This window comes from Schistosoma haematobium, chromosome 6 (assembly GCF_000699445.3).
Source record: "Schistosoma haematobium chromosome 6, whole genome shotgun sequence".
NCBI classification, from domain to species: domain Eukaryota; kingdom Metazoa; phylum Platyhelminthes; class Trematoda; order Strigeidida; family Schistosomatidae; genus Schistosoma; species Schistosoma haematobium.
The window spans coordinates 3,673,378-3,700,575 of record NC_067201.1 but is presented as its reverse complement, the minus strand read 5'-3'; the positions used below and the strand labels follow the sequence as shown (position 1 = coordinate 3,700,575).

The 27,198-nt window shown below is 37.0% G+C and overlaps 2 protein-coding genes across 3 annotated transcripts in view; one reads left to right on the top strand and one right to left on the bottom strand.

Moving 5' to 3' along the window:
- MS3_00008343 (uncharacterized protein) overlaps positions 1 to 6,919 on the bottom strand; it is a gene marked incomplete at both ends in the record, with an annotated part of 36,897 nt that extends 29,978 nt beyond the window's left edge. Inside the window, 6 exons of the mRNA XM_035732358.2 lie at positions 1,419 to 2,032; positions 2,583 to 2,999; positions 4,075 to 4,560; positions 5,185 to 5,412; positions 5,973 to 6,093; positions 6,587 to 6,919. Of these exons, the coding sequence (XP_035587566.1) occupies positions 1,419 to 2,032; positions 2,583 to 2,999; positions 4,075 to 4,560; positions 5,185 to 5,412; positions 5,973 to 6,093; positions 6,587 to 6,919 (2,199 nt within the window). The remainder of the gene's footprint in view (positions 1 to 1,418; positions 2,033 to 2,582; positions 3,000 to 4,074; positions 4,561 to 5,184; positions 5,413 to 5,972; positions 6,094 to 6,586) is intronic.
- An 18,368-nt stretch (positions 6,920 to 25,287) lies between these two features.
- On the top strand, positions 25,288 to 26,832 carry TUBA3D_3 (Tubulin alpha-3C/D chain). 2 transcript variants are annotated; one of them, XM_012941153.3, is made up of 3 exons: positions 25,288 to 25,360; positions 25,404 to 26,041; positions 26,079 to 26,830. In XM_012941153.3, the coding sequence occupies exons 1-3, from the start codon at positions 25,358 to 25,360 to the stop codon at positions 26,785 to 26,787; spliced, it is 1,350 nt and encodes a 449-aa protein (XP_012796607.2). In that variant the 5' UTR covers positions 25,288 to 25,357; the 3' UTR covers positions 26,788 to 26,830. The 2 variants fall into 2 exon arrangements, with proteins under 2 accessions (XP_012796607.2, XP_051065295.1); XM_051216703.1 differs by having other exon boundaries at positions 25,288 to 26,832.
- The last annotated feature ends 366 nt before the right edge of the window (positions 26,833 to 27,198 follow it).

Genomic DNA, 27,198 nt, shown 5'->3' with positions numbered 1-27,198 from the left:
CTCTGTTTATAATGCTTTTGACTTAAGGAGATATCGAGACAATCCGCACAGGATACACATATACGAATAAAAGATTGATCAATTTCAATCCAAAACATCAATGGGAAAACTCAAACAATCAATACAAAAATGAATCTATTATACTTCATTCTTATTAAAATTAAGATAAAATAATGTCTAATCGAAACATGTAAATGTTTAATTTATCTTATAGAATAAGTGTGGAAAGCATCTTCTATTTAATTGCAATTAAAGAACAAATATAATTAAATTGATTTGTTTTAGTGATATTTTATTCTTTGGGTTAAATAGTTCAACTACAGAGCTTTTATTGACAGTCTGCACATTAGCAAAGTCGACTTCATGTACTTGTTCTACACAAAGTAGGCACTGATAATTTTCTCCAGAATGACAATAAAGTTGCAATTAAACCTATCTAGCTCGGTGTATACACTCTCTGTCTTCCCTTAAACTAAGAGATTAAAATCGCTTCATATCTTTCTTTCTACGAACTAATTCTTTCTTCCTGTACTATATCCTTATTGCAATCTTTCTTTTATATATTACCACCTCTGAATTAACCACTTATATGAATCCGGTGTCCATCTCGTTGTGTTAATGAGGTATGGCAACTTGGACCGATGCATATATGTGCCTGGTCCTACGTTGTAGCTGACTGACTGACCGACAATAAACACATCATTAAAAGCATCTATTCGAGCTATAAACCTTCATCATTTCAAAAAAAGTCAATATCTATTTGAACACTCTGTACATATATAACGGATAGAGTTTGTGGTTCCATATTCTCCGTGCTGTAGTTGTGCTCTATTCTAATACACAAAATACTTAACGATCCCCTAACATATGATTTTGGATGTGATTACCTCTAAATATTTTTCTCACTGAATAAAGTAGGATTTCAGTAACCAATTTTATTGCTTAACGGCTAACTAATTTATATTCAGCCGTCTACATTATTAAGTTTGTCGATTTCTAATCTATCTGAATAAAGAACTTCCCTTAGAAACTAAGGTACATGAATTACGTCATATCATGAGTTGACTAAAATTATAAACCTAGTCGACCTTCGGTAGATAAAATAATCACTTAATTGAAATGACCAAGTTCAATTTAGGTAAATGGCATGAAGTTTTTGGACAAGGGTTAACAAAACAAACCAAAATATCGATCTAATACTCTTTGACCTACAATGAGGATTCAGAGGATAACGTGATGGAACATTAGCCCTATAATTTATAAGGAGTTCATAACTCATAAAATCGCACTGCATATCATAAGTTATAATTGGTTTAGCTTAAGACTGAGTTATATACTGTATATGTATTTACACAGTTGTCTTTAATTATTTAACTGCATGATGAAAGTAGAATAAAACACAAGTGGAAGAAACTTACAGCTTGTACATCAGCTTGAATTGAATGAAATAACGCACGATTTTCATCCGATATTGTGCTCATCTCTGGTGCTTCATCATTTTCTGAATCAAAATAGGCAGCGTTGTTGTTTGAAGTAGATAAAAGATCTGTGTTACCATCTTCAGCTGGATTTATTTTTGTCGTAGGCTTTTTGCCAGTTAGAAGATCATTTGTCTTTTTACCTTCTGTAATATTTTCATTTGAACTGTTATCATCATCGTCGTCACCATCATCATCAGCGTCTGCTTCATAAACACTATCGTCATAATCCTCTTCATCTGAAACGATTTCACGCTTAAACGATTTTCGTTTATTTCTATAATAATAAGATCTTTTATATTTGCTTAAATGTCGTCGTCTACTGGAGTGATTAACGTTAAATTTATTATTAATAGAAGTAGGCATAGTTTGTCGACGCAATTGATGAGATTGAGATATGTGATTATATGAATTACTTAGTTTCAAACAATTACTATTATTATTAGTCAATTTCGACAGACGATGTTTCAGCGAGTGCTGCGTTGTTTTACTTGTGGAATTCATTTTACATGAATTTGACAACTGATCAGATCGACCAGACACATGACGTTTGACTAAAAAAAATGAGCAAATAGCGACATTTTAAACTAACAAAATAATGGAGATATTAATGATTTATTTGTCATTCATACGTGATTTTGAATATATTGTGTCGAAAAGATAAACGGATTTTCTCTATAACAAACTTACATTGACTAGCAAAGTCACTCTTCAAATCAAAAAGCGTTGGGAAGATGTTTATGTTACAATTCCGGTCACATTACCAAATCATAACCAACTAATTCGTTAATGGAATAAACAAACTATAAGTCTTACAATAACCATAGTCTGAGAGAACTATGGAGTTGTTAGTGATTTTTCAACTGGTAACTCGCAGAGGTATAACAAGAATGCCCTCAACTGATTTACTAAATCCCATAGAATGGCAAGAACATTTCAGCACACTTTTTGCCGCTTCTTTTACGACTCGCCACATGATATTTCTATCATATTAAAATCTGAAAGCGTAAACTGATCTAAGAAGTATTAAGAAAAATAGGGAAATCTTACAAAACCAGAACATTCCTAACAAGTATAATGGTAAGAAAAAAAACATAAGATTACCTTGATTTCCATTTAATTTTCCTGAGGCTACACGAAGAGTTTCACGATTAAACAAACCAGTAGAAGTTCCACCCCTAGAAGCATGAATTGACCTTAATTCCCCAGGTAGACTGATCTTGTTTTGCTTAGCTTTACTGCGAACAAAATTGTCAGTGCTTCGAGATGATACAGTACGCTTGAAGTATTTCTTAACTTTTGTTTCATTTTTAGACAATTTGTTAAACACTTTACATGATGAGGTAGTGCTTTGATCAATTAAAATATCTGTTTTATCATCGTCATCATCTTCACCGCCAATAGGTTTTACACTATGTGGTTCAATAGATCTATTCTGCAGTGGTTTTGATCTGTCACAAGAACGCAGCAGACCTTGCCAAGCTAAACTTGCACATAGAGAGGAACGTCGAAGACGTGAAACTGTAAAGTTATAAATCCAAATGACAATAATAATTATAATAAGCATTATTCTAAGGACTTTAAGTGACAACTAGAACTAAGGTAGAGATCAATTTTATTGAATGCTACAAGTTACTTTGAATATTTTTGATTACATATTGTTGCATATATTATTTTCAGTTCACAAATGTTTACAACTGAAGAAATGCCCAACCCTCACTCCTATAGAAAAATGACATGGTATGATCTAGGATAAATGTATGTTCTTTTCGCCATATGATATCCCACCTAATCGTCGGACAAACGATATTTCAGATGAAACAACTACTCACATACTTGACAATAAAGTATTTTCAAAACAAAGTGAAGTAAATAAACGTACGTTAATGACTAGATTCGGGTAGATCGAATATTAGTAAATATGGATGAACTCAATGATATACGGATTTGTGACAGTTATTCATTATCAAAGAAATTTAACTCTCAATCTAGATCAAACTTGTGCCTTGAATCAAGGAATTGAAGAATTGTAGGTGGATGTTTAACGAAAAGTAACTTCTACTATTCATGCAAATAGGTATAATCATAACTCTCACTCAGCGTAGTAATAATAAAGTCTGGCAAACCCCATCCAACTTTATTATCAATGCCTGTGCTAAGTTTACTTAAAAATATCCTAACAAAACATAGTCACACTGTTTTTGTCGCCATGTGGTTGGTGCTATCACTTTATTTATAACTCACACAACAGGTGATTACTATTAGAAGCATCAATATCGAATTACTTCTACGTTAAGAATATGTCAGTTAAAAAGAATAAATGAGAATCGTTATTACATCAGTTAACACAAACCCAGTTAAGAATTACTTGGGGAAAATGTTTGAATTAGTCAAACTCTGATCACAATTTAGATAACATCAAATGAAGTTCATTGTCAATACATGGAAATAGCTATAAACTGCTTTATGAGAAGGGTAATTGATTGTGACATACAAATCCAAAACTCATGGAGAGCAACAAATAACCGAATGCTATGATATAGAAAATATTATTTAAATCAGGAGTAAATAAATGATGCAAGTTGGAAAAAATTACCTCGTTTAGGAGGACTTTCATCTTTTGTCATTTCATTTTCAGTAGGCAACTGGTTTATAGTATTTTCCGTTTGAAGAGGAGCTTGCATAGAATTAGTTGACTTTCTATTCGATTTAGAGCTTAAAGTCCAATCAGTCAGTGATTTCTGAATTAAACGTTTTGACGATTTGCATACAGTTGCTGGAATATTACCAGTCTGACTGTTTTCAGATGGGACAGGTTGTTTAACTTCCGATTTTGACGTCATTGAAAAACTCGGCCGAGATGATTGTGATGCTTCATTATGTTCAATGATAGGTTCTGGTGATTGTTGGACAGAAAATGACAATGGTGCCGTTAGATAAGCACCACTGATATTGGCCGCTTTTTTCATCCAGTCTATTTCATGTTGAGTTAGCTGATCACAAACTTGAATGGATCGTAGTCTTGGATCTATGTCCAAACATTCCGTACTTGATTGTGAACAAATAGGACAAGTCCACATACCTGAAATAATTTGACAGACATAAAACTATGAAATAAAAATACTAAATAGAGGCTTATTTGTTATAGATAACTAAGATAATATCTACAATACCCTTTAAAGAGCAGAAAACTATCTGATGCCCGGGTTACAGCATAATTATACTTCATAATAACTTACATTATATGCATGCGTAGGGAGAGAAGTGGTTTTATCAACTGAATCACGAATACCTTGAAATCTGTTTTGAGAATTACGGTCAACTTCATTATAAATATCACCATATAATGTAATATTCTACGAATAATAAGATTCTGAACTTCGCCTGTAGCTTTTCTAGAGTTACTACCAGTCTCAAGCCCGGGTGAAAAAGGAGGATTGGGCGTGGGGTCAGCAACCCTGTCCCACGGAAAATAGCCTTGCTAAAAAATTTTAACCAGAATAAACAAATTAAATCATTTAAACTCTGCCCTCTGAGTTGAGAAATCTTGTCTTAGAACAATTATGGCGCTTAATGGTGAAAGCCAATATTCTTCGGAAGTCACGAGGCCGATGCCCTTCTTAACAACCAGAGCAACAATTAGTATAAGTACATGGAATAAGATTCCAGCGAAAAAATAACAGACATTTTTACTTGAGAAGCTTACCTTCCGGAGGTTCTAGCATATTAGGTTCAGCACATTTAAGATGAAATCCTCGGTCACAAACATCACACAATAATAAATCAGACTGAGGATCCTCCTTATCAGTTGATGCATTTTGATCTTCTGAATTCGACTGACACAAACAACATCTCTTACAGTCAACACAAAGCCAACGAATTGATGAAATACGTTTAACTAAATCTGGTGGCATTTTGAGACAAGTTGGATGACCTGAAGATGTTTATTTTTTGAATGATGAAAGTTGAGCAACAATGTAAAAAACAATAAGTAGGTAATGTAAATCAGTCAAATAAATAAATATGGATAAATACGAAATGATAACTCCTGAAATCTAGCCTCCTGGTGCTAAAACTAATGTGCACAAAAATGGCATGCAATAATTAATCTACGAAATTTTCACTGAATAGATCCTTTTACAAAGAATATGCATCAAATTAAGAAAACAGACTCAAATGAACAAAGTAAAACCCTAATAGCAAAATAATATAGGCGTAGATTACTTTATTTGATTATTTCTCCCTAAATGTTAAGAATACGTGTGAAAAACTGTATCAATATATTACTGGACCAGGTCACAGGTTGTCCTAAGTAGTAAAAAAACTGGTCTTCTCATCATTAGACGTATAACAGCGGTTACTTAGACGAACTTAGCACTGAAATGAAACAGAATAGCCTACTTTTTAAGGCCACGTAGTCACGTTGTTAACACGAGGTCATAACATCCAAACAATGAGCCCTTCATTGATAAAAAATTTAAGTCTAGTTCATACCTGACTGCCCACATTCCCAACAGGCAATCATTTCTTCTGCAGAGTTAGTTTTGTTGTTCAGTTCTGACGTACCCAAACATAAACCACATATTGGAATCACCTTGGATGGCCTGCGTAGCCTCTGGAAAAGAAAGGAAATTGAAAATCTGTCAGAGAAGATACATCGGAAGACTGACGAGATGGTAAAATCAAACAGCATGGTTTAGTGAAATAACTCCTCTGCTGTGCAAACTCGTTTAACAACAAATTCGTGTTCGGCGTTGTATTGTCAACTATACTACACTGGTTTTAGCAATCACAAAAATTACACAGAAATAGGGGATCATAGAGAAACGCAACTGAAAGTGATTGGTTGTTAGAACTAGACTGAATCTGGTCACACCATTGATAATGAGTCATATCGCTTACGAGGTGGCAATACAAAGGATGACTCTTCCGTTAAGTGGTATAACACCACGGTATTTTTCGCAACTAGTGACCTTGAAGTACAAGTAATCATGATAACCTCATACAAATATAAGAAAACTATTCTCTGGTACATTAATGTGGAATTGCAATTTTGCCCGCAAGATCAACATTAATACCCAAGCAGAAAACCAATGTATAAAACTCACTCTGTTCAGAAGTCCCCGAGGTTTAACGGAGACAGATGATAATTTAGCTTCAGCCCCGTGAGATGATTCGGAGGGCGTTCCTGAGGCAGTCCTTTGCCTGAGAGTTCTCTGCCCAGAACTCTGACAAACACCAGTATATTCAGTAGGACTTGATTTCATTAAAGTATTTACATTATCATGACTTCGCCGAAGAGGTTCATTTTCAGGTTCGGGGGAATATACGACAGGAACAGGAGAAAGAGATTCTATATTGCTTGAATGACTTTGTTCTAATTCTACACACTTAATATCGCCATATCGTGGAGAAAAACAAGATCGCTTCCTAGTATTCATCCTTTTATTAACGGCTTGAAATTATCTGTATAGCAAAAACAATTCACAATGATTACGCGGAGTACAAGTGACTAGTGAAACGTTGTAATAAGCATAAATCAGAACCAACTACCGTATTTAACTATGAGAACTTAAATGGAGGCATCTCAGTAGCCTATGTACTCCATTAACTTACCAGATAAGTGAAACCCAGCTCCGTTTACTGGTTATTGCCTGAAGCCCAGTGCATGTGTCGATACGTAATTAACTTGCATCAGTTGCAATGTATGTTCTATTTACTTGAACAGATAATAAGAATTTTCACTAAAAGGTTCAAACCAGTAGATCGGGAAAATCAGCAACAGCGAGTTCTTAGTATTGGTAAAAAGACAGTGGTAGAAGAATCACAATAAGCCCCCAGTCCAAGCGTAAACCCGATGGAGATTTCAAGTATCACATTATAAACACCACTGTGAATATATATATATATACAATTCAGTAAAGTGCTCCACTGAAGTTCCCAAGTAATATGCCACACTCTTAATTTGATCTTTATTACACATACTGCAAGTAGAACTAAGTATGAAACACGAACTAGACTTGATGCAAGCTATCAAAATGAACGTTAATGAAGTGTGTATATGTCGAACAATGCACTTGGTTACTAATCGTATATATCGTTCGGATTTTTAGGGCACACGTTACACGCCCAAAGAAAATATCTTAAATTGATTGTTATTTAAAACTATAACAAACCTCGCCATAAATCGAAAACAAATGCTATACTTATTTTTCTTAGGAAGAAAATCTAATTTTTGATGGGCGGTGAAAACGGAAACTTATTTATTTGATCAGAAAACACGTAACTGAACTTGATGGACGAGAAATGAACTAGGTACAAAATTCTAGAATTCAAAACGTCTTAACCTAAATATAAGTCCAAAGTGGTTATTTGGATAGCTACGATTGTTGGTTTACCCACCTTTATTAATAGCCTTTTCTATACATATTTATCACGTTTTCACAGATACATTCAGTTGACTCACAATTTAAGACCGCATTAAATGTCATCGAAATGAAACCTGGTGCGGAAATGCAAGCTAACATATCAAGTTAAATAGGTGACTACTCTAAAAGGATGACAGTTCTGAAATACAACTTCATCCCTAATCCTCAAGTATACTAATCGCTGGAACATTACACATTTAACCTCAACATTGTAGTCATGAGACAGGAATGATATTGGTTATGCTTACAAATGACTGTTCGGATTTCTCGGCTCATTTAAGGGCTTGTCAAGATATGTGAGTGTATCTCTACATTCAGAGCACTTCAAGTAATTCATTGAAGCAGCGCTCACAAGTGGGACAACTATAGATCAATGTCAGTCTCATACTTTTTCTGTTACTGGTTACAAGAACACACTTAAACTGGTAGTGACAGCCCTTTTGAGTGAAAGGTTAATAGGACGTACACAAAATTGTTTTGCTTCCAAGCTACCTCTAAGATTAATGTCTATCATGGCAAATGGCCTAAACATTAGCTGTCGTACAATCATCTTGTTCTAATTTCATTTTCAGCCTCATCCTTAAAAGTTCACAAAGCATATTTTGTCAATTATTGAGATTGTATGGAGATTCCGACGAAGTTAAAAAAGAATCATACGACAAATGAAATTATACTAGCGAGAATTACGATGTCCCTAACAGTAGTTTAAAGGTGAAAGAATTTACCAAACTGTTAGTACACCTAGGAAATGAAAATACAAACACAGTATGATTGGCTCCTGGATTTTGCGCATTTTCCAAGAATATTTGCAAAAGCCAAATGTCGCTAACTAATTTCAAGCCAAAATGGATGAGCAGGACAAAATCCCTGGCCTGCAACAACTAGCTTGTTGGCACAAAGCAATTAAATGAACATTACAAGTTTTGAGATTTACCAGGAATGAGTAAACGCATCCAAACCTATATTGTAATTTAGATTTACATGAACTTTGACATGAACCAACTAGCAAGTACCAACTCATGCTCTGAGTAATCACTCTGAAAATCTTGAAGAAATAACCATTTGACAGTTTGAATATGACAGTTATTCTAGAAATGATAGCTAGTCATAATACGACCAGCTGCACTGGATTAACAAACTCAAATTATGTGGATACAATGGTATGAACTAAGGACAACATCGTGTAAAAACCTCATAAAATTGAAAATGTAGGGAAGAAAACAAGAGCAACAGATCATTATCGAGTATGTAGCGTGTAAAAATGGAAAGCAACAGTAAACCATTTAAAAGCCGCCAATACTTGTAGTAAGCGCCAGTTTAGGGCAAAGATATTGTATGTCTATTCATTCAAACCTTTAAAAAATAAATCATACTTACTAAATCTGAGCACAAAACCACATCAATTTCTTTGGCAGACTCCATTATTTGTAAAGGTCACTTTGAAAAGTGACTTCAGGGTTGCATAGAGTCGAGTGATATAGAAATGGACGACTGTCTGGAGCCCCTTTGCGATTACTGCAGGTCCCAAGCCTGGACAAAGGGGGAGGGTTTGGCATGGGTATGGCGACCCCATCCCATAGAAGACTAACTTGCTGAAGAACACCAACCAGAAAATATAATCCAAGCGCGTTCCAAAAAGGGTAATGATTTTGTACTTGTTGTGATTATCCTTGTTTTTGTGTACTTGTTTCATCAAGTAGCACTTTTGATCTACCTTAACTTGAGGTATTTCGCTTAAGGTTTGAAATACTGCGAAAGTGTGACTTTTAGTACCTTTTTTCTAATTGACTCTGACATTTGTGTTCATATTGTGTTTTAAGCCTTCTTAATCTGATTACAGATGGTTGGTAGTACTTATAAATGTAGACAGCCAAACTGTTTATTCCCCATAGAGGGAGAAATGCAGTGCAATGAGTGCAAAGAGTTCTTCCATAAGATGTGTAACCGTTTAAGTCCCACCGCATACAAAAGATTCCCGAAGCCTAACTCGCATTGGCTTTACATGTTTTGCTGTACAAACAAGACGTTACTAAATCCAGGAGGGCGTTAGCTGATTAGCCTTGGCCTGTAGGGAGAAAGATGGTGGTTGCGCTGGTAACAAGTTTACTGACAGTGAAGAATGTGTCAGTGTTACACGTGCTGTTACGGGACGCGTTAAACATCTGACCGTGATCGACGAAAAAGTGAAATCCCCGTTAAAACTAACGAGGAGTGAAGCGCCACTTAATACTGACATTGGTAGTCATGCATATCTAGTGGAAATTGAAGCTTACTTACTTGCCTACTTACGCCTGTTACTCCTCGTATAGGCCACTCACCAGTATTCTCCATCCAACCCTGTCCTGGGCAATCCTTTCCAGCTCCTTCCAGTTGTAATTCATCGTTTTCATAAATGCTTCCATTATCCGACGCAATGTGTTCTTTGGCCTTCCTCTTTTTCGCTTCCCTTCAGGATTCCGAGTTAGGACTTGTCTCGTGATGCAGTTTGACGATTTGCGTAATGTATGTCCTATCCATTTCCATCGTCTTTTCCTAATTTCTTCTTCAGCTGGAAGTTGGTTTGTTCTCTCCCACAGAAAGCTGTTGCTTATGGTATCCGGCCAATGGATGTTGAGTATCTTGCGTAGACAGCTATTTATAAATACTTGTACTTTCTTGATTGTGGTTGTTGTAGTTCTCCAAGTTTCAGCTCCATACAGTAGAACTGCCTTGACATTCGTATTGAAGATTCTCACTTTGATATTGGTTGAAAGTTGTTTTGAGTTCCATACGTTCTTCAATTGTAGGAATGCGACCCTTGCTTTGCCGATCCTCGCCTTTACGTCTGCATCTGAACCTCCTTGTTCGTCGATGATGCTTCCTAGGAATGTGAAGGATTCTACATCTTCCAGAGTTTCGCCATCAAGAGTGATTGGATTGCTGTTCTCCGCTTTGAATTTGAGGACCTTGGTTTTCCCTTTGTGTATGCTGAGGCCTACTGATGCAGAGACTGCTGCTACACTGACTGTCTTCATCTGCATCTGTTCGTGTGTACGCGATAGGAGGGCTAGGTTATCTGCGAAGTCCAAATCGTCTAATTGATTCTGAGTTGTCCATTGTATTCCGTGTTTTCCTTCAGATGTTGAGGTCTTCATAATCCAGTCGACCACCAGAAAAAAAGGAAGGGAGGGAGTAAACAGCCTTGTCTGACTCCGGTCCTTACTTGGAATGCATCTGTCAGCTGTCCTCCATGCACTACTTTGCACTGTAGTCCGTCGTATGAGTTCCGGATAATATTGACAATCTTCTCAGGAACTCCGTAGTGTCGAAGAAGTTTCCATAACGTCCTCCTATCCACACTGTCAAATGCCTTTTCATAATCAATGAAGTTGATGTATAGTGATGAGTTCCACTCAACTGATTGTTCGACGATGATCCGTAGTGTTGCAATTTGGTCTGTGCACGGTCGATCCTTACGGAATCCAGCTTGTTGATCTCGAAGTTGGGCGTCTACTGCATCCAGACCCAGATAAAACTGTCACCGTTCCAAATAGTTCTGGTATGGCTAACCTGAGTGATGAAAAGTGGACGACAGTACAGAGAAAAAGAATCGAAAAGAAAAAAGCTTTTAACGATACAGATCATTGGTAAACTCCCATTCTGAGTCTTAAAATACACTAACAAAGTCTGATGGTAACACAGAATTTCACCCTGGCGTGACTGGAAAGAATTTAATCTCATCAAATAATATATCCGTAGCATCTTACCAGATAACTCCAAAGGGTTCCAGGTCAAAAAATTGATAAGAATAAGTAAGAGGACTGACGACAGTGTTAAACACTGACTATATAGACCTCTTAAGGTAATCCTAAGGTCGGAGACGCAACGTGATCGTTTGTTAAGTAGCTCCCGTAGTCACAGCAATACTGACATCTGAGCAAGACTTGATATGTCTCTTGTAGATAGGAAAAAAAGGAAGATGGCACTAGTCGAACTAGGAACACATTGACAAAACGGTGAGGAAAATCTCCGATTAGTGGGTTTTCAAATGGTCAGGTCTTGGAAGCGGATGCTGCAAAGGCCTATGTGAATAGGCAGTTCTCCCTAGGAGTTTTATATGCCAACGCCCGTTGTCTAAGTAATAAGTTCTATGAACTAGAAGCATTAGTGAACAAACTAGAGCCACTCATTTTAGCTGTGACAGAAACTTGACTAGTCCATGACTTCGACATTACTCCATAATTATTCGGATACCTCTACCTGAGAAAAGATAGAAATAGATGTAGGAAAGGAGGTTACGTCCTTTTATGCATAGCCAATGGTGACATAAGATCACGGGATAGACAGACATCATCATCCATTGCGAAGCATTTGATTGAGACGGGTCATAAGGTTGATATCAAATCGGCATTTGTTGTGTTGTACAAAAGCCTTCAAGGACGTATACTAAGGTTTATTGAAGCCTTGGCTATAGGAAAATTGAAACCCCCTTTATGTGTTTAAGAACAATTTGTACTTACACTTAACCTACCCTGGTAGTACTGATTTACTATCCAGAGTGGTAATCACATTTGTTTTCGTGTACTTTAATATTTTTCCTTTGTTATGACTTACCCTTAACCTGTCTAGTTGACCTTTTAATCTTTCATATATAAATGTTCTTAACAAGTATATGTGTGACCAGATTGTTCGAAATGTATTGCGCAAATATATCACATAATTCTGATAAACTACGTCTTCTCATTGCATTATCGAAATTTATCAAAGGGACTAATTGTTTTAAAATAATATAAATATCCGCTCCTTTGTTCGCGAATCCTCTGATAGTGGAACTTGTGAAGTCATTACCTGTGAGCTTACTATCGGATGTTGTACATTTATACTCGGTGTCATCTATCTCAGCTCAATCTGCTTAGCTGATGACTTTATTTAAGAGCACATTCAGCTATGGAGTTCATATAACAGATGCTTGATATAAGGAGACTTTAATGTACCTGATATTAGATGGACTGAGATGACCACGATAGGATATATAAACTCCTTTATTAGTAGGTTTCTGATAACAGCACTGGAGTATGCATTAGTGTAGCATGTATCCAAACCCACACCTTTTGATGCAAACCAAGGTTCTTTTCTGTTGGACTTTGTAATCATGCGACTGAGGATGTTGCCAACCAAAATACTCTTCCACCGCTAGTGAATAGCGATCAAGCTGTTTTTTCACTCCCATTTAGAGCTAGTGACACGATATACAATCAGGCTAAGCCTGGCCCAAATGTATGGGGAGCTAACATAACCATTCAGGAGTGTGCTGCTAAGACAGATTCGTCAGTAGATACTAGGTCATCAGTTGAAGAAGCATGGTCTATATTACGTCCTCGTTCATACCATACTTGGTACCACGTTGATCAAACAACAATCCACCATGGATAACTAAACAAGTCAAGAAAATTCTTAGACGCAGGAAAAAGCACTGGAATCTGTTCACCTCTACTGACTTCGAACAGCAGAGATCCAGTAATTGTAAGATTAGGAATGTTTGTGAAACGTTAATAAGTAGGACTAGATTATAATATGAAAAACAATTAGTTGGGGATTGTAAATATAGCACGAAACGGTTATTCTCGTATAAAAAATGTTTAACTCAGAGAATTCCAACATCTTTGATTCAAGAAGATCCTTTAGTATTGTTAATGAATTATACCGAAGGTTTATAGGAATATTTCATCAAAGTGTTTTCTATCACTAAAATGAACGACCAACGACTAATTGTGATTGTGGTGGCTTGTTGATGGACCCTGTTGTTATTGGGAAAGGTGCAGTCTTAAGACTACTTCAGCATCTCAAACCTGATAAGTCCAATTCTCCTGATAATATTCATCCTAGGATTATGAAAACGCTGTAAGATATAATTGCTGGACCTTTAGCGATGCTGTTTGATATATCTCTGCGGCAGTCCAGACTGCCCAGAGACTGGAAAGACTCGATAAGTAGTCTGGTGTATAAGGCTGGGAGTAGAGATTTAGTTACTAACTATCGATGCGTCAGCTTAACTACTGCAGTTGTTAAACAAGTGGGAAATACTATTCAGATAGCTGTTATAAAATATGTGGCAGGACACAATCCTTTATCCAGAGAACGTGGTTTTAGGAGAGGCTATTATATTTGATAAATCTGATTGCAGAAGAAGATTGGGCTGCGGATAAAGATCGAAATATTCCTGTGATGTGATTTTCATAGATCTGATTAAAGCCTTCGATAGGGTCTCCCATTCTGATCTTAGATTAAAACTAGGTTTTGGAATCCACTTTACAGTCATAAACTGGGTATTCGACTTTTCCATGATAGGAGGCAAACGGTACGGATAAATGGAGCTCTCTCATCGTGGAAGCCTGTAAAAAGTGGAGTACCTTAAGGCGAAATCCTCGGTCTTCTTTCCTTTTCACTTAACGCCAATGAATTACACACTGCAGCAAAATCATCCGTTCTACTTGTTACCGATGACATAAGGATTTGGAGACCCATAAACAGAATGCCAGATAAAATAGTATTACAGGATTATCTCAGCCCACTGGTGGCATGGATGAACAGGTGGTCACTAAAAGTAAATTCTAAAAAGAATGTCGTGATGCAATTAAGCTACTATGATGATCCCTATCACTACGCATTATGTGGATTCGTGTTACCTAAAGTAGAAAACTATAAAGATTTAGGAGTCATACTAAGCAGTGATCTCAGAACTACCAGTCACCGTAAGACTGCTGCTGCAAAAGGATAGAGGGCATTATGGTTTATTCTTAGGTCTTACCAGTATTTGGGTGATGAAATGTTTAGGTTATTACACCCGACTTTCGTGCGACTACATATGGGATTCATGCAGTGAGTCCTTGTTTCAAGTATGAAGCGGGTATGCTGAAACGAGTTCAACAACGAGGTACTAAGATGCTAAAAGGTCTATCTGGTCTGTCTTATGAATACAGACTGATACATCTTAACTTATTCCTATGATCTTATCATAAACTGAAGGATGACCTTGGCATTAATATGTCTTATCTTTTCTTTCTGTCTAGGACTGATCATTTGAGAGGACATTTGAAGAAAGTTCAAAAACCGAGATCAAATCTTCTACGTTTGGAGTTTCGTTTTTCGCACCGAGTAGTGAATCACTGAAATTACCCACCAGAACACATAATACCAGCACCTTCTGTTGACATATTCAAAACGAGATTGGACCTACATAGTGTTACAAACTGCAAGGACTTGTAGAATTATGGTCTACTATGATATTAGTACTGCTCTAATAATAGACCTGATCCTAAAATTGTAGATTTGTCATGATATAACTGCCTAATCTATAAGATCTTACGCGGAAGACATATTACCGTCTACACCAACTCACTAAATCGTAACAATTACCAATACATGGTAGAGCATAAAATTAGGCTAGAGATAGAACAATATGATTAATATGAATAAAAGATGTAAGGTAACATTCAGCAGGGACCACGCCTGCATGGCCGAGCCATGCCACACGATCAACTCTAATTAATTCAATTCGTTCTTCCCGCCCTCTTCATCGTTGGGTTTGTCTCCGTGTTAAATGTTGAATGTCTATTCCTCACAGTGTCTCTCATTAGGGCCCAAAGCCACTACAAATTAATATAGGTCAATAGACCCCCTATCCTTTATCACTGAAGACTGAAACCATTTAAACTCTGCTCTGAGAGTTGAGAGGATTCGCGTTGATGCTGTCCAGACAAGCACAAAAAGCACTTACAGGATGGGAATCTCATAAATTCAGGTTCATCAAAGCCTTCTTCAAAACAAAAAGAAGGCATCACAATGTATATCATCCAATACTATGCGCCTACCAACAAATACCATGAAGACGTTAAGGATCAATCGTACGATAGGCTTCAGTCAATCGTTGAGAAATGTCCAAAAAAGGACTTAACCATTCCGATGGGAGACCTAAATGCTAAGGTTGGGATGGACAACACCGGCTATAAGGACATCATGAGACGGCAAGGATTGAAAGAAAAGAACGAAAACGGTGATAGATCTGCAAATCTATGTGTCTTCAATAAACTGGTCATAGGCGGCACCATATTTCCACATTAACGCATGCACAAGGCCACGTGAATTTCACCAGATCACACTATACAGAACCAAATCGACCATATCTGGATCAGTAAAAGGTTCAGATGAAATAAGGAGGGCGTGGAAACTAAGTGTTAAGTGTGATCGATAAACAAATCCACCAATGCTAAAGTGTAACGCCAACTACAACAATAACTTCCTTTGACCTTGTATGACTATGTCTTGTTAATTCACCAATCACAATTCTATGTTCATCATAAAACAATATTGGCCTTGTTGACCCATTTTTCCTGTCCTCTAATAACTGTTCAGTATGTTATCTATGTCTCTCCTTTACTTTGTTTAACAGGCCGTAATGTTTATCTTGAATACTGACGGTGTTAATTTACGTTTTATAAACAGATACAGTCTATCAGACCAAATAGCTTACTGCTCAATAGTCAAGAGAGTAGCTAAGATTTACACCTGTAGGAAATAGCTTCCTACACCAAGAGAGGATTCGATACAGCATCAGATCTTCACTTGCTAGTCGCTAAGATGAAATTGAAACTCAAGAACCAATAAACAACAAGCCGGACAATATTTCAAACCCAACATCGGAGTAGCACCCACTGACCTCCCAATCAATGTTGGCCCACCAACAATTGAAGAGATCAACATGGCCATCAGACAAATCAAGAGCGGCAAAGCTGAGAGAGCAGAAAACATCTCAACAGAGACACTGAAAGTAGACTTAACGGTAACTGCAAAAATACTCAACATTCTCTTCAGCAAGATTCCGGATGAAGAACAAGTACCAACAGACACCTGATCAAGATACCAAAGAAAGGCGATCTCAGCAAGTGTGAGAACTACAGGGATATCACTATTCTCTCATTACCAGGAAAAGTCTTCAACGGAGTGTTGCTAGACAGAATAAAGGATCCCGTAGACTCCGGACTTTGAGATCAACAGTATCGATCGTGCACCGACCAAATCGTAACACTACAGATCATTGTGGAACAATCAATTGAATAGAATTCACCACTCTATATCAACTTCAGTGACTACGATAAAGCATTTGATAGTATGAAAAGAACAAAACTATGAAGGCGTACCTGAGAAGATAGTCAGTCAGTCAGTCAATCATTCAGCAACACCGTACTCGCTTCGGTGGTACATATACTAAAATTGGAACGATACAGAGTAGATAGTCAATGTCACACGGAATTCGGATGATGGATTAAACTGCAAAATCGCTCATGGAGGACAACTGACAGACTCGTTCGAAGTAAAGGCCAGTGTCAGGCAACGTTGTTTACTCTCATACTTTCTCTTTCTTCCGGTGATTGACTGGATTATGAAGACGTCAACGTCTGTGGGAAGCACGAGCTAGAGTGGACAGCTTGGATGCAGCTGGACGATCTAGACTTTGCCAATGATCTGGCTCTTCTGTCGAACACGCAACAACAAATTTAGGGGGACGACCAGTGTAGCAGCAGTCTCAGCAGTAGTAGGTCTCAACACAAACAAAAGGAAAAGCAAGATTCTTTGATACAACACTGCATGCACCAGTTCAATCACAACTGACGGAGGAGATTTGAAAGATGTAAAAGCCTTTACATATCTGGGCAGCATCATTGATGAACATGGTGGATCTGATGCAGATATGGAGGCACGGATCGGTAAAGCAAGAGCAGCATATCTACAAATAAAGAACATTTGGAACTCAGAACATCTGTCAATCAACACCAAATTTAGAATTTTCAATATAAATGTCAACACAGTTGTACTGTATAGGGCGGAAACCTGGAGAAGTACGACAGCAATCATCCAGAAGATGTAGGTGTTTATTAACAGTTGTCTACGCAAAATAATTCGGATCCGTTGGTCAGACACTATCAGCAACAAACTACTGTGGAAGATAACAAGCCAAATTCCAGTGGAGGAAGAGATCAGGAAGAAGTGCTAGAGATGGATGTGACACACATTGTGGGAAGCACTCAACTGCGTCACAATTTAAGTCCTCACTTGGAATCCTCAAGGCCAAAAGAAAAGAGGAGGACCAAGGAACACATTACGCCGGGAAATGGAGACATTCATGAGAAGAATAAACAACAGTTGGATAGAACTAGAAATGAAGGCCCAGGACAGAGTAGGTTGGAGGATGCTGGTCGGAAGCCTATGAGTCATTGAGAGTAACAGGCATAAGTAAGTAAAGTATATAAGTGAATAAGGTTGCGGAATTAAATATGTCTCCGAAATAAATGGTCACAATGCTTCGAATCACATTGCAACCACAGAAACATCTGTATTTTTGAAAGCACTCCGACTATCTTCCAAAGTGCTAAAATTGGCTAAAGCTGAATTTAATCACATGATATATTTAGAAATAATCCAGTCAATGTACAGGACATGGATTTAAAAGGAATAGCAATTTTTGGTGTCCATTTAGCGATTATCGTCGGCTGAACACAGAAAGTAATTTTTGAGACACACTGAAAGCTATTTTCGTCTTCTCTAAAGTCGGTTTGATTCAAATATAGAACCAGATATTCATGGCCATATATATACGAGTCTTTACTTGTGCCTTTCGATGACATATTTAATGTTCTCGATATATATTGACGACTACCTGGTTGAAAGTTTAGATAGTATCTTGACCTTGTTTTACAATGATCGGAAATCGCTTCCATAGTTTAGCTCTGAAACAGTCTGCTATGGGGTCCAACTTAGGCACATAAACATCGACTCTTGCTCCAACAGCGTAAGCTCACTGTACTTTCTGGCTATCTCCACCCTGTTCTTGCTAAACATCACCAATATGCGACTCACACTTCCAAAAACTGTCAACTTGGAAGTTATCTCAGTCGTACGCCATGCTTACCGAAATTCCCTGATGTTCCAGCTAACTTTCAGTCCCCTGCGTCTTTAGCTCTATTTCTGGTGGTCCTCATCCAAACTTCCTATTTTTAACAATCAGTGCAACTTCACTCTCTTACATCAAGTTCAATACGACGCTTCCATTCTTTCGATAAGAATGAGTAGGAATAAAATCACAAAATATGTTTCATCTTTTAATTAAATGTATGATTTTGTCGGTAAGATTCCATTTGTTCTTTAGGGGTACCTTGGATTGGACACTCCCTGCCTACCATATTAGGGACCGTCAGGGTAGACATGGATTGTAATTCGACATAACATCATAAATATTGAGCAATTACATCATGATGAGTCAACTGTGACAGAATAAATCTAATATTCACGTGTTTTAAATAAGTTCATAAGTAGCGATCACAATCCTATATCTAGTATATTCACGTTGTTATTAGAACCCATTACATCATCATCCCAACAAAGTTCATGTATGTATGATTTAACTGCATTGAAAAAGCGCTTGTTGAAAAGGAGTTATTCGCCAACCTGTTAGTCTTAATACCTGGATAGATATTTTAAGATTAACTTATATACAGTAGTTATTTGATATTCACTTGATTTAGTTTTGACCTGTCTCTAGATTCAATCCGTTAAACAGTTTGTTAATAGTCGAAGTAATATTTTCACCTACCCTTTTCTCTTTCACTTATCACTTGGTTTATTTTAAAATGTTTCATTAACTTTGTTGAGAGTTTGTACAGTGCGTTCAGATATATTGCTGTACTTATACCAGCTATAAACACACGATGAGTAGAGTAAGTAATGAGGTGAGGAATAAGACAACTACTGAGCTACCAGCTATAGAAGTCCTCATAAAAGATAATGTAAGATTCTAAAGAGTAAAACAACAAAAATTAGCATTAATTAAAAAAGTCATGTGCGGTCAGTAAGCACACGTGTTTTCAAGCATTTACAAATTTTCACATGTACACTGTCACGGTTCGAGTATCTATGTTATTATACTAAATGAAATACACTGTTACTAACTATCCTCGATTGCCAAACCTAAACTGGTGAATAAATGATGATAAGGAAATCCGTCTATCTGACAATTACATCAGGTTCGTTCACTGAAACAGTATTACCAAGATGACAATAACAACTGTCAAAATAAAAACAATGAGAGTAAATGTCCTGCATACTTTCGTTAGATGTTCTCAGTGACTCTGAAATCCAACTACAAAACGCAAGTCCCAAACACGATACAACTATAAACGAGCCAGAGTATGAAGGTTCTGGTACCAGAAGATGGAATGTTAGCAAAACTAAACATGATCAGTAGTTTTAAAACCTCAGCTCCCTTAACACACACATTATGTACTTTGTGATAAGAAAAAACGGCAGCAATCTCAGAATGTAACATGTCTAAACAAGGAATATCAGCTTATAATTTCTTCATGGTCAAGTAATTTGTGCAATAATGGTAGTAATCAAGCGAGTGTAAAGTTAAATAGTTTGTGTAACTATATATACATATAGACTACTTGTATGATTTCGAAAAATATCTCTTATAACACTTGAGCGTCTCGACAATTCATCTCGTTATTATTATCAGCATTTCTAAAGTTTAATATTGCCTACGGATTTTCTACGAGTGATAAGGGTTCAAACTCTCAAGATACTGGGTTTGGCTACAGAAGCCACCTTACGAACTATGTGATGAAGCAATCGACGTCAAACCCTTTGTCAAATAAAAAAACAGGTTGGACTGTTTCTGTGTGTCTGTTCCTATGATAAAATTCCAGACACGCTCTCCTGATTCCAATTATTTCAAAGATGCTGATCTTTCAATAACTTCCACATCACAACGTAGCAAGCGTTCTGAATGGTGCAGAAAATACCCGTGAGAGGTACCATAAGAAAGAATATAAGTACAAATAAAGATAATCGCACCCGAATGGTACTTTTTCTAGTTGGTACCGACCGTAGATAAAACCTAATTATCACAGTAGAAAAAAAATAGTCTTAACAGTCAAGGAACAATATCATACCCAAAGAAAAGGGGTAATCGATTCATTTTGCTTCAAATATGAGCAGTTGTGGGGGTTAGTGTAGCATCATATGCTATTGTCAAACCCACATGGTTTATTCTACCTTAAGGACAAGTCAATCTATTAATTCTTCTTAAATCACATTTTGATCTTGTCACTTATTGGCTTATTTATTCTGACTGTTCTTACATGAGCTTATGTGTATGCATTGATTATCCTAATCATCACATGTCTGTGGCTTATTTTTATCTGGCTATAAATATTGATTAACGCTTGATTGGATCGAGTTGGCTCACTTGCATTCTTCAATCTGCTTTGCGCTTCCCTCTTTGTTTCGTCTCCCTGATTCCATGTTCAAGTCACCGAATGTATGAAATATACATATTCAAAATCCATTCTCGTATTTGGTTTATTTAATTCCGTTATTCAGTAACGCGAGTTAAGTCGATAATTATATACGAGGATAGACGATATGTACATTTCAATAACAATCCAACTGAAGTCAGATTAAGGGCCACAACACACTTATCTAGAAAGCGATGATTGAATGAAAAATACAATTACCGGTGAAAAATAGCAACCATACCCAAAACAAACATGAGACGTGCTTGAAAATCGACCGTATGAAATAGGGTAATCAGTTTGTAAAATAGCAACTAAAGTATGGTAGCCCAATATGGCGGGCGTCATAAAAACAATGTAAAGCAAACCAAATATAAAACGGTTATTACAAGACTCAACAACATCAAGCAAACAGTTTGGATTTAGAAACTATAAACAATATAGTAGTAATAACTAAATTTAATCTTAGAATTGGGAATGCGTATACAAAATACGGACAACAATAAGACACACAGTACATAGTACAAGAATGCAAAGGGCTAGTCATAATTAGAAACAGACACAGGTTTTTTTTCCATATTTGCATATGAGCATACAAAAACGAATCCTGCAGCGGTATTCAGCAGGAACTCATTTATTCATTACAAAGTCTAATAAGGCTAATCAGTTGAGTATTTGGTAATGCACTACCAAATCTGCATGTTATTTCAGGTCTAGGTGTAACAGTGAGTTTAAAAGGTGTGATGTATTGATCGGAATGGTTTTATTCCATTGTTATTTTGATCTTATTGAACTCACTCAGTCCTCATACTTATAACGTGGTTGAATAAAAGATTGGAGCGATGTTATTCGGAGTGTGAATTTTACTCATCATTTTGTTATTTATATTACTCTATAATTTTCAGTCAGTCGATTACATAAGCGTTATTTTGAATCGGTTACCATATCAGTGTTGCTGTTGGAGAATAAAGCTTTCTGACCAGTTAATTTATTTTGTCTCAATGGATTGCTGATATATTATATGGTGTCCCATGTCCCATGTTGGCCAGTCGTCTTATTATCAAGTTCAGAGTTAACAATTAAACCCCAGCATATAGCTGATTACTCGGTGTTCAGCCAGACAGAACAGCCGAGGCAAGCAAGAATAAAGATAAATACAGTTGCTGATTTATAGTCCCTACTTACGCAAATAATGAGTGTCATCCGAGCAAAACAAAAGTCGGGTTCTACGGGCGATTTACTGTTTCTTCTAAAAAAAAACTGGCAGACCATGTTAGAATGAAAAAAAACTAGGGACAAACCTACAATGTTTCAGTTAAGATAAAACGTAACTGTAAAGACTTGTTCCAAGTACTTACAAATAACCGTTTACTTCACAATTCAAGGTAAAGATATACGGGAAGGTATGTTTGTATGGACATTTGATTCCGATTCCGAATGAAGTATATTTTGATAATCAGTCTAAAGACAAATAGAAAAATATACGTTCGCCAGATAAATGTTCAAAGATTTAATACATCTGAGTGTGACCTGTATTTGTATCAGAAATACAAACAAACTCTGCTTAACAACGCGTCGTATTTTCTAATCTGTTGAAAGTATATCTGATTTAAAGATACTTGAGCTTGTTTGAAATGCTAATTATATAATTAAAAAACGAAGTAAATCTCCAAAGTCACTGATTTTATTTTTATAGCTAAAGAAGATAAATGATTATACTGATTCAACCTATGAGACCATTATCAGTATAGGGGTTGAGATTATTAACTTTTTGATTGAGATCATGAACTGATTGATGTTAGACCACCGTTGGAAACCTGGAAGCACTGGAAGGCCGTTTCGTCCTATTATAGGACTCCTCAGTAGTGCGCATCCACAATCCCGCCTCTCGAGATTCGAAACCAGGGCCTTCAGTACGCATGTGCTCACTAGTGACTAGCTTCCCGAGGGAATTCTCTGAGTTCTAGTGAGAAGCGGTGACCAGTGGAGCTAACCCGTGTCGGATAGAGACAGGTATCTATCTCAGTGCAATGGAAAATGGTCGCGCAATCACGTGGATTGGTTGATGTCAGACACTCACACCACTGGATACCGGCTGAGTGGTCCAGTAGGTTAAGCGTTAGCACGAGAGACTGGGAGCCCTGGATTCGAATCCAGGAAGCGGGATCGTGGATGCGCACTTCTGGGGAGTCCTGAAATAGGACGAAACGGCCGTCCAGTGCTTCCAGTTTTCCAACGGTGGTCTAACACCAAGCAGTTCACGATCTCAATCAAAAACTATGAGACTACTGTTAGCTTATATTGCGCATACCTATTTTCCAAATATATTATAATTTGTAAGGTTATAGTTTATTAACTTTATATGATGTTAAGACCGGCTAGTTACCACGTGATTTATCGGCCAATCGAAATACGACTTATTCAATCTTAGTACTGTGCCAAATCAATGACGTTCGACCAATATGAGCAGCCTAGCCTTCTTATTGGTCCTTTGTTCGCCTAGCCCATCCAGTTGAGTCCAGAACGCCTATACTAGCTTCCACCGTACAAATCATTTATTTCAAAAATGCCTTGTTTATATATATAAGCCAAACGGACCATATCGCATCATAAAATTGGAAATGACATTTGTACAAGTTCAAGCCGAAAAGTGGTTGTGATCGTTGGAGACCGTCATTAATAAACTGAGTATAATTTAAGAACTGTAAATCGTATAATAATAATCTATAGGTCAAAATGAAGCTTATAATAAGATGAATTTAGATATACCTAATCTAGTTACTGAATAGTTATATCATAAGAATATATAGGTAAAATTAATCCAATTATTAGTTCTCATAAGTTACCCGTAATTTAATCTTCACTAAGATATAACACATGGGTTGGGAGTTTACATAATTTCGATCGCCTCCGAGAAACAAATTCTTGGCTTTCGATATTCTTTATGTTGTCACACCGTTGAACAGGTAAATATCTCAATAACATGTGGTTTATTCTAACTGCTATGTTTGAAGAGATTACGAGTCCACCTAATCTGAGAACGGAACGAAGACTCTGTAACACAATAACCAGTAAGCTAATTATGCCGACACTTCTCAGTCCCGCTAACTAGACAGAAAAATCTAAGTTTAGAAGAGGGGATTATATTCCATAAACAGTCAGAAGCACGAACAACAACAATAAGCACAACGCAAGCGTATATATACAGCATAAAAATGTCACTGGGAAACGGTACAAAATTTCATAACAAAAGAGATAACGTAATAATAGCAATTAAGGTCCTCCCAAGTAGGAAATACGAATTGATGGTGAAAATGGGTGTTTTTGGTACGAAAACAGGAAATTCAAAATTTTAAAATAGAATTATCAGGTGAGTTCTGGGGATCTGACATCCCCATCAACAACTACCAATATATAAACTGTTACGTAGTTGCTACGAGTAGGAGTTTAACTTACGTTGTATATATTATTGTTTTAAAAGATTCTAAACAATGTATCAGTGCTACTTATTGACTAATTGATCATTTATTTTGATAATCGTTAATAACTAGAGTGTTTTTGGATAGGGTTTTGTTCTCTGAAACTCCGCCTGGAGTCCCTCCGGGGGCTACTGCTCGTCCCAAGCCCCGATAAAGGAGGAGGGTTGGGCATGGGGTTAGCGATCCCATCCCGTAGAAAACTAACTCGCTAGAGAAACGGTAACCAGAAAAAATTATTCAAACCTTTTATTCTCTGAGCTGAATGGTTTAGTCGTGGAGTTTTCATCGTTCTTCTGAATGTTTCTAATTAAAATCGATAGTTTTATTACGTAACACAACAACACGGAAAAAGATAACAGATACAAATTACATTGGTCATCTTAAAAACGCATATCAGTTATAACACCTCCATAAATGAATTAAATTAATAACCAATCAGAATCAAACCAGTATTTCAGTTGACCAAGTGTCACGGTTCCAAAAATTATTATCCAATCAGAGATTAACATTTTTTTAATTATTTAACCAATAGGATTTCTCAATCTGATCTATAAAAAAAAAACAGAACAATTGAGTCAACTTAATCCAAAACGTACAGGACTTTCGTTCGTTGCCGCTTTTTTGCCGGTGCAACTCACTTCAAAATGGTATATTTTCATTTGAACCCACTAATTAATATATGTTTTCTAGAGGGAATGTATTAGCGTACATGTTGGTCAAGCTGGAGTTCAGATGGGCAATGCTTGTTGGGAATTATATTGTCTGGAACATGGAATTCAAGCTGATGGGCAAATGCCGAGTGATAAGACTATTGGAGGTGAAGATGATTCATTTAATACATTCTTCAGTGAAACTGATTCAGGAAAACATGTTCCAAGAGCAATATTTGTAGATTTAGAACCCACTGTAGTAGATGAGGTTCGGACTGGTACTTATCGTCAACTTTTTCATCCTGAGCAATTGATCATTGGTAAAGAAGATGCTGCAAACAATTATGCACGTGGTCATTACACAATTGGGAAAGAGATTGTTGATTTGGTATTAGATAGGATTCGTAAACTTGCTGATCAGTGTACCGGTCTTCAAGGGTTTCTGATATTTCATTCATTTGGTGGAGGCACCGGTTCAGGTTTCACATCTTTGTTGATGGAACGACTGAGTGTTGAATATGGAAAGAAATCAAAGCTTGAATTTTCTATTTACCCTGCTCCACAGATTGCAACTGCTGTTGTTGAACCTTACAATTCTATCTTAACAACGCATACAACTTTGGAACATTCGGATTGTGCATTTATGGTTGATAATGAAGCAATATATGACATATGTCGGTAGGTTGCACACTTTATATATTTAGCCTATGATCAGTCGTAATTTAGGCATTGGACGTCCAACTTACACGAACTTAAATCGCTTAATTGGTCAAATAGTGAGTTCTATTACAGCTTCTCTGCGTTTTGATGGAGCTTTGAATGTTGATCTCACTGAGTTTCAAACGAATTTGGTCCCTTATCCACGTATTCACTTCCCATTGGCAACATATTCACCTGTGATTTCAGCTGAAAAAGCACTTCATGAACAGTTAAGTGTTGCTGAGATTACTAATGCTTGCTTTGAGCCAGCAAATCAAATGGTCAAATGTGATCCTCGTCATGGTAAATACATGTCCTGCTGCATGTTGTACCGTGGTGATGTTGTTCCAAAGGATGTGAATGCAGCCATTGCCACCATTAAGACGAAACGGACAATTCAATTTGTTGATTGGTGCCCTACTGGCTTTAAAGTTGGGATCAACTATCAACCTCCTATAGTGGTTCCAGGTGGTGATTTAGCAAAGGTACAACGTGCTGTTTGTATGCTAAGTAATACAACAGCGATCGCAGAAGCTTGGGCTCGTTTAGATCACAAATTTGACTTGATGTATGCAAAACGTGCATTTGTCCATTGGTATGTCGGTGAAGGGATGGAGGAAGGCGAGTTTAGTGAGGCTCGTGAAGATCTTGCAGCTTTAGAGAAGGATTATGAAGAAGTTGGGGTTGATAGTGTTGAGGGTGAGGGTGATGGAGAAGAATACTGAATAACTGTGAGATGTTACCTATTCCTAATAAATTTATCTCAGCAACCAGGTGGTTTTCAGATTCTTCCAAAACGTTTCACGCCTTAGAGATAGTTTTTACTGAGAATAACTGATAATTTACTAATACAGTAACTGATCGAGGACTTATCTTAAGGAAAGTAGTTCGTTTATTCCAGTGGTAAGCACAGCCATGTAGATCTGTAGGCCTTCCGTCCGACAGTGGTACACAGTGGGCAAGGCATTAGGCGCATCATCATAGAAGATTCCGTGATTTTATTTCCAACCATCTCCAATGATGGCACAGTGAAGTCTTCAGCGGTCTAGAAAGCAGGATTTTTCTGGATAGGGACAAAGCTGTAGCCCAATAAGACCTGAATGTTTTTGTTGAGGCGGTCGCTTCGTTTATCTATA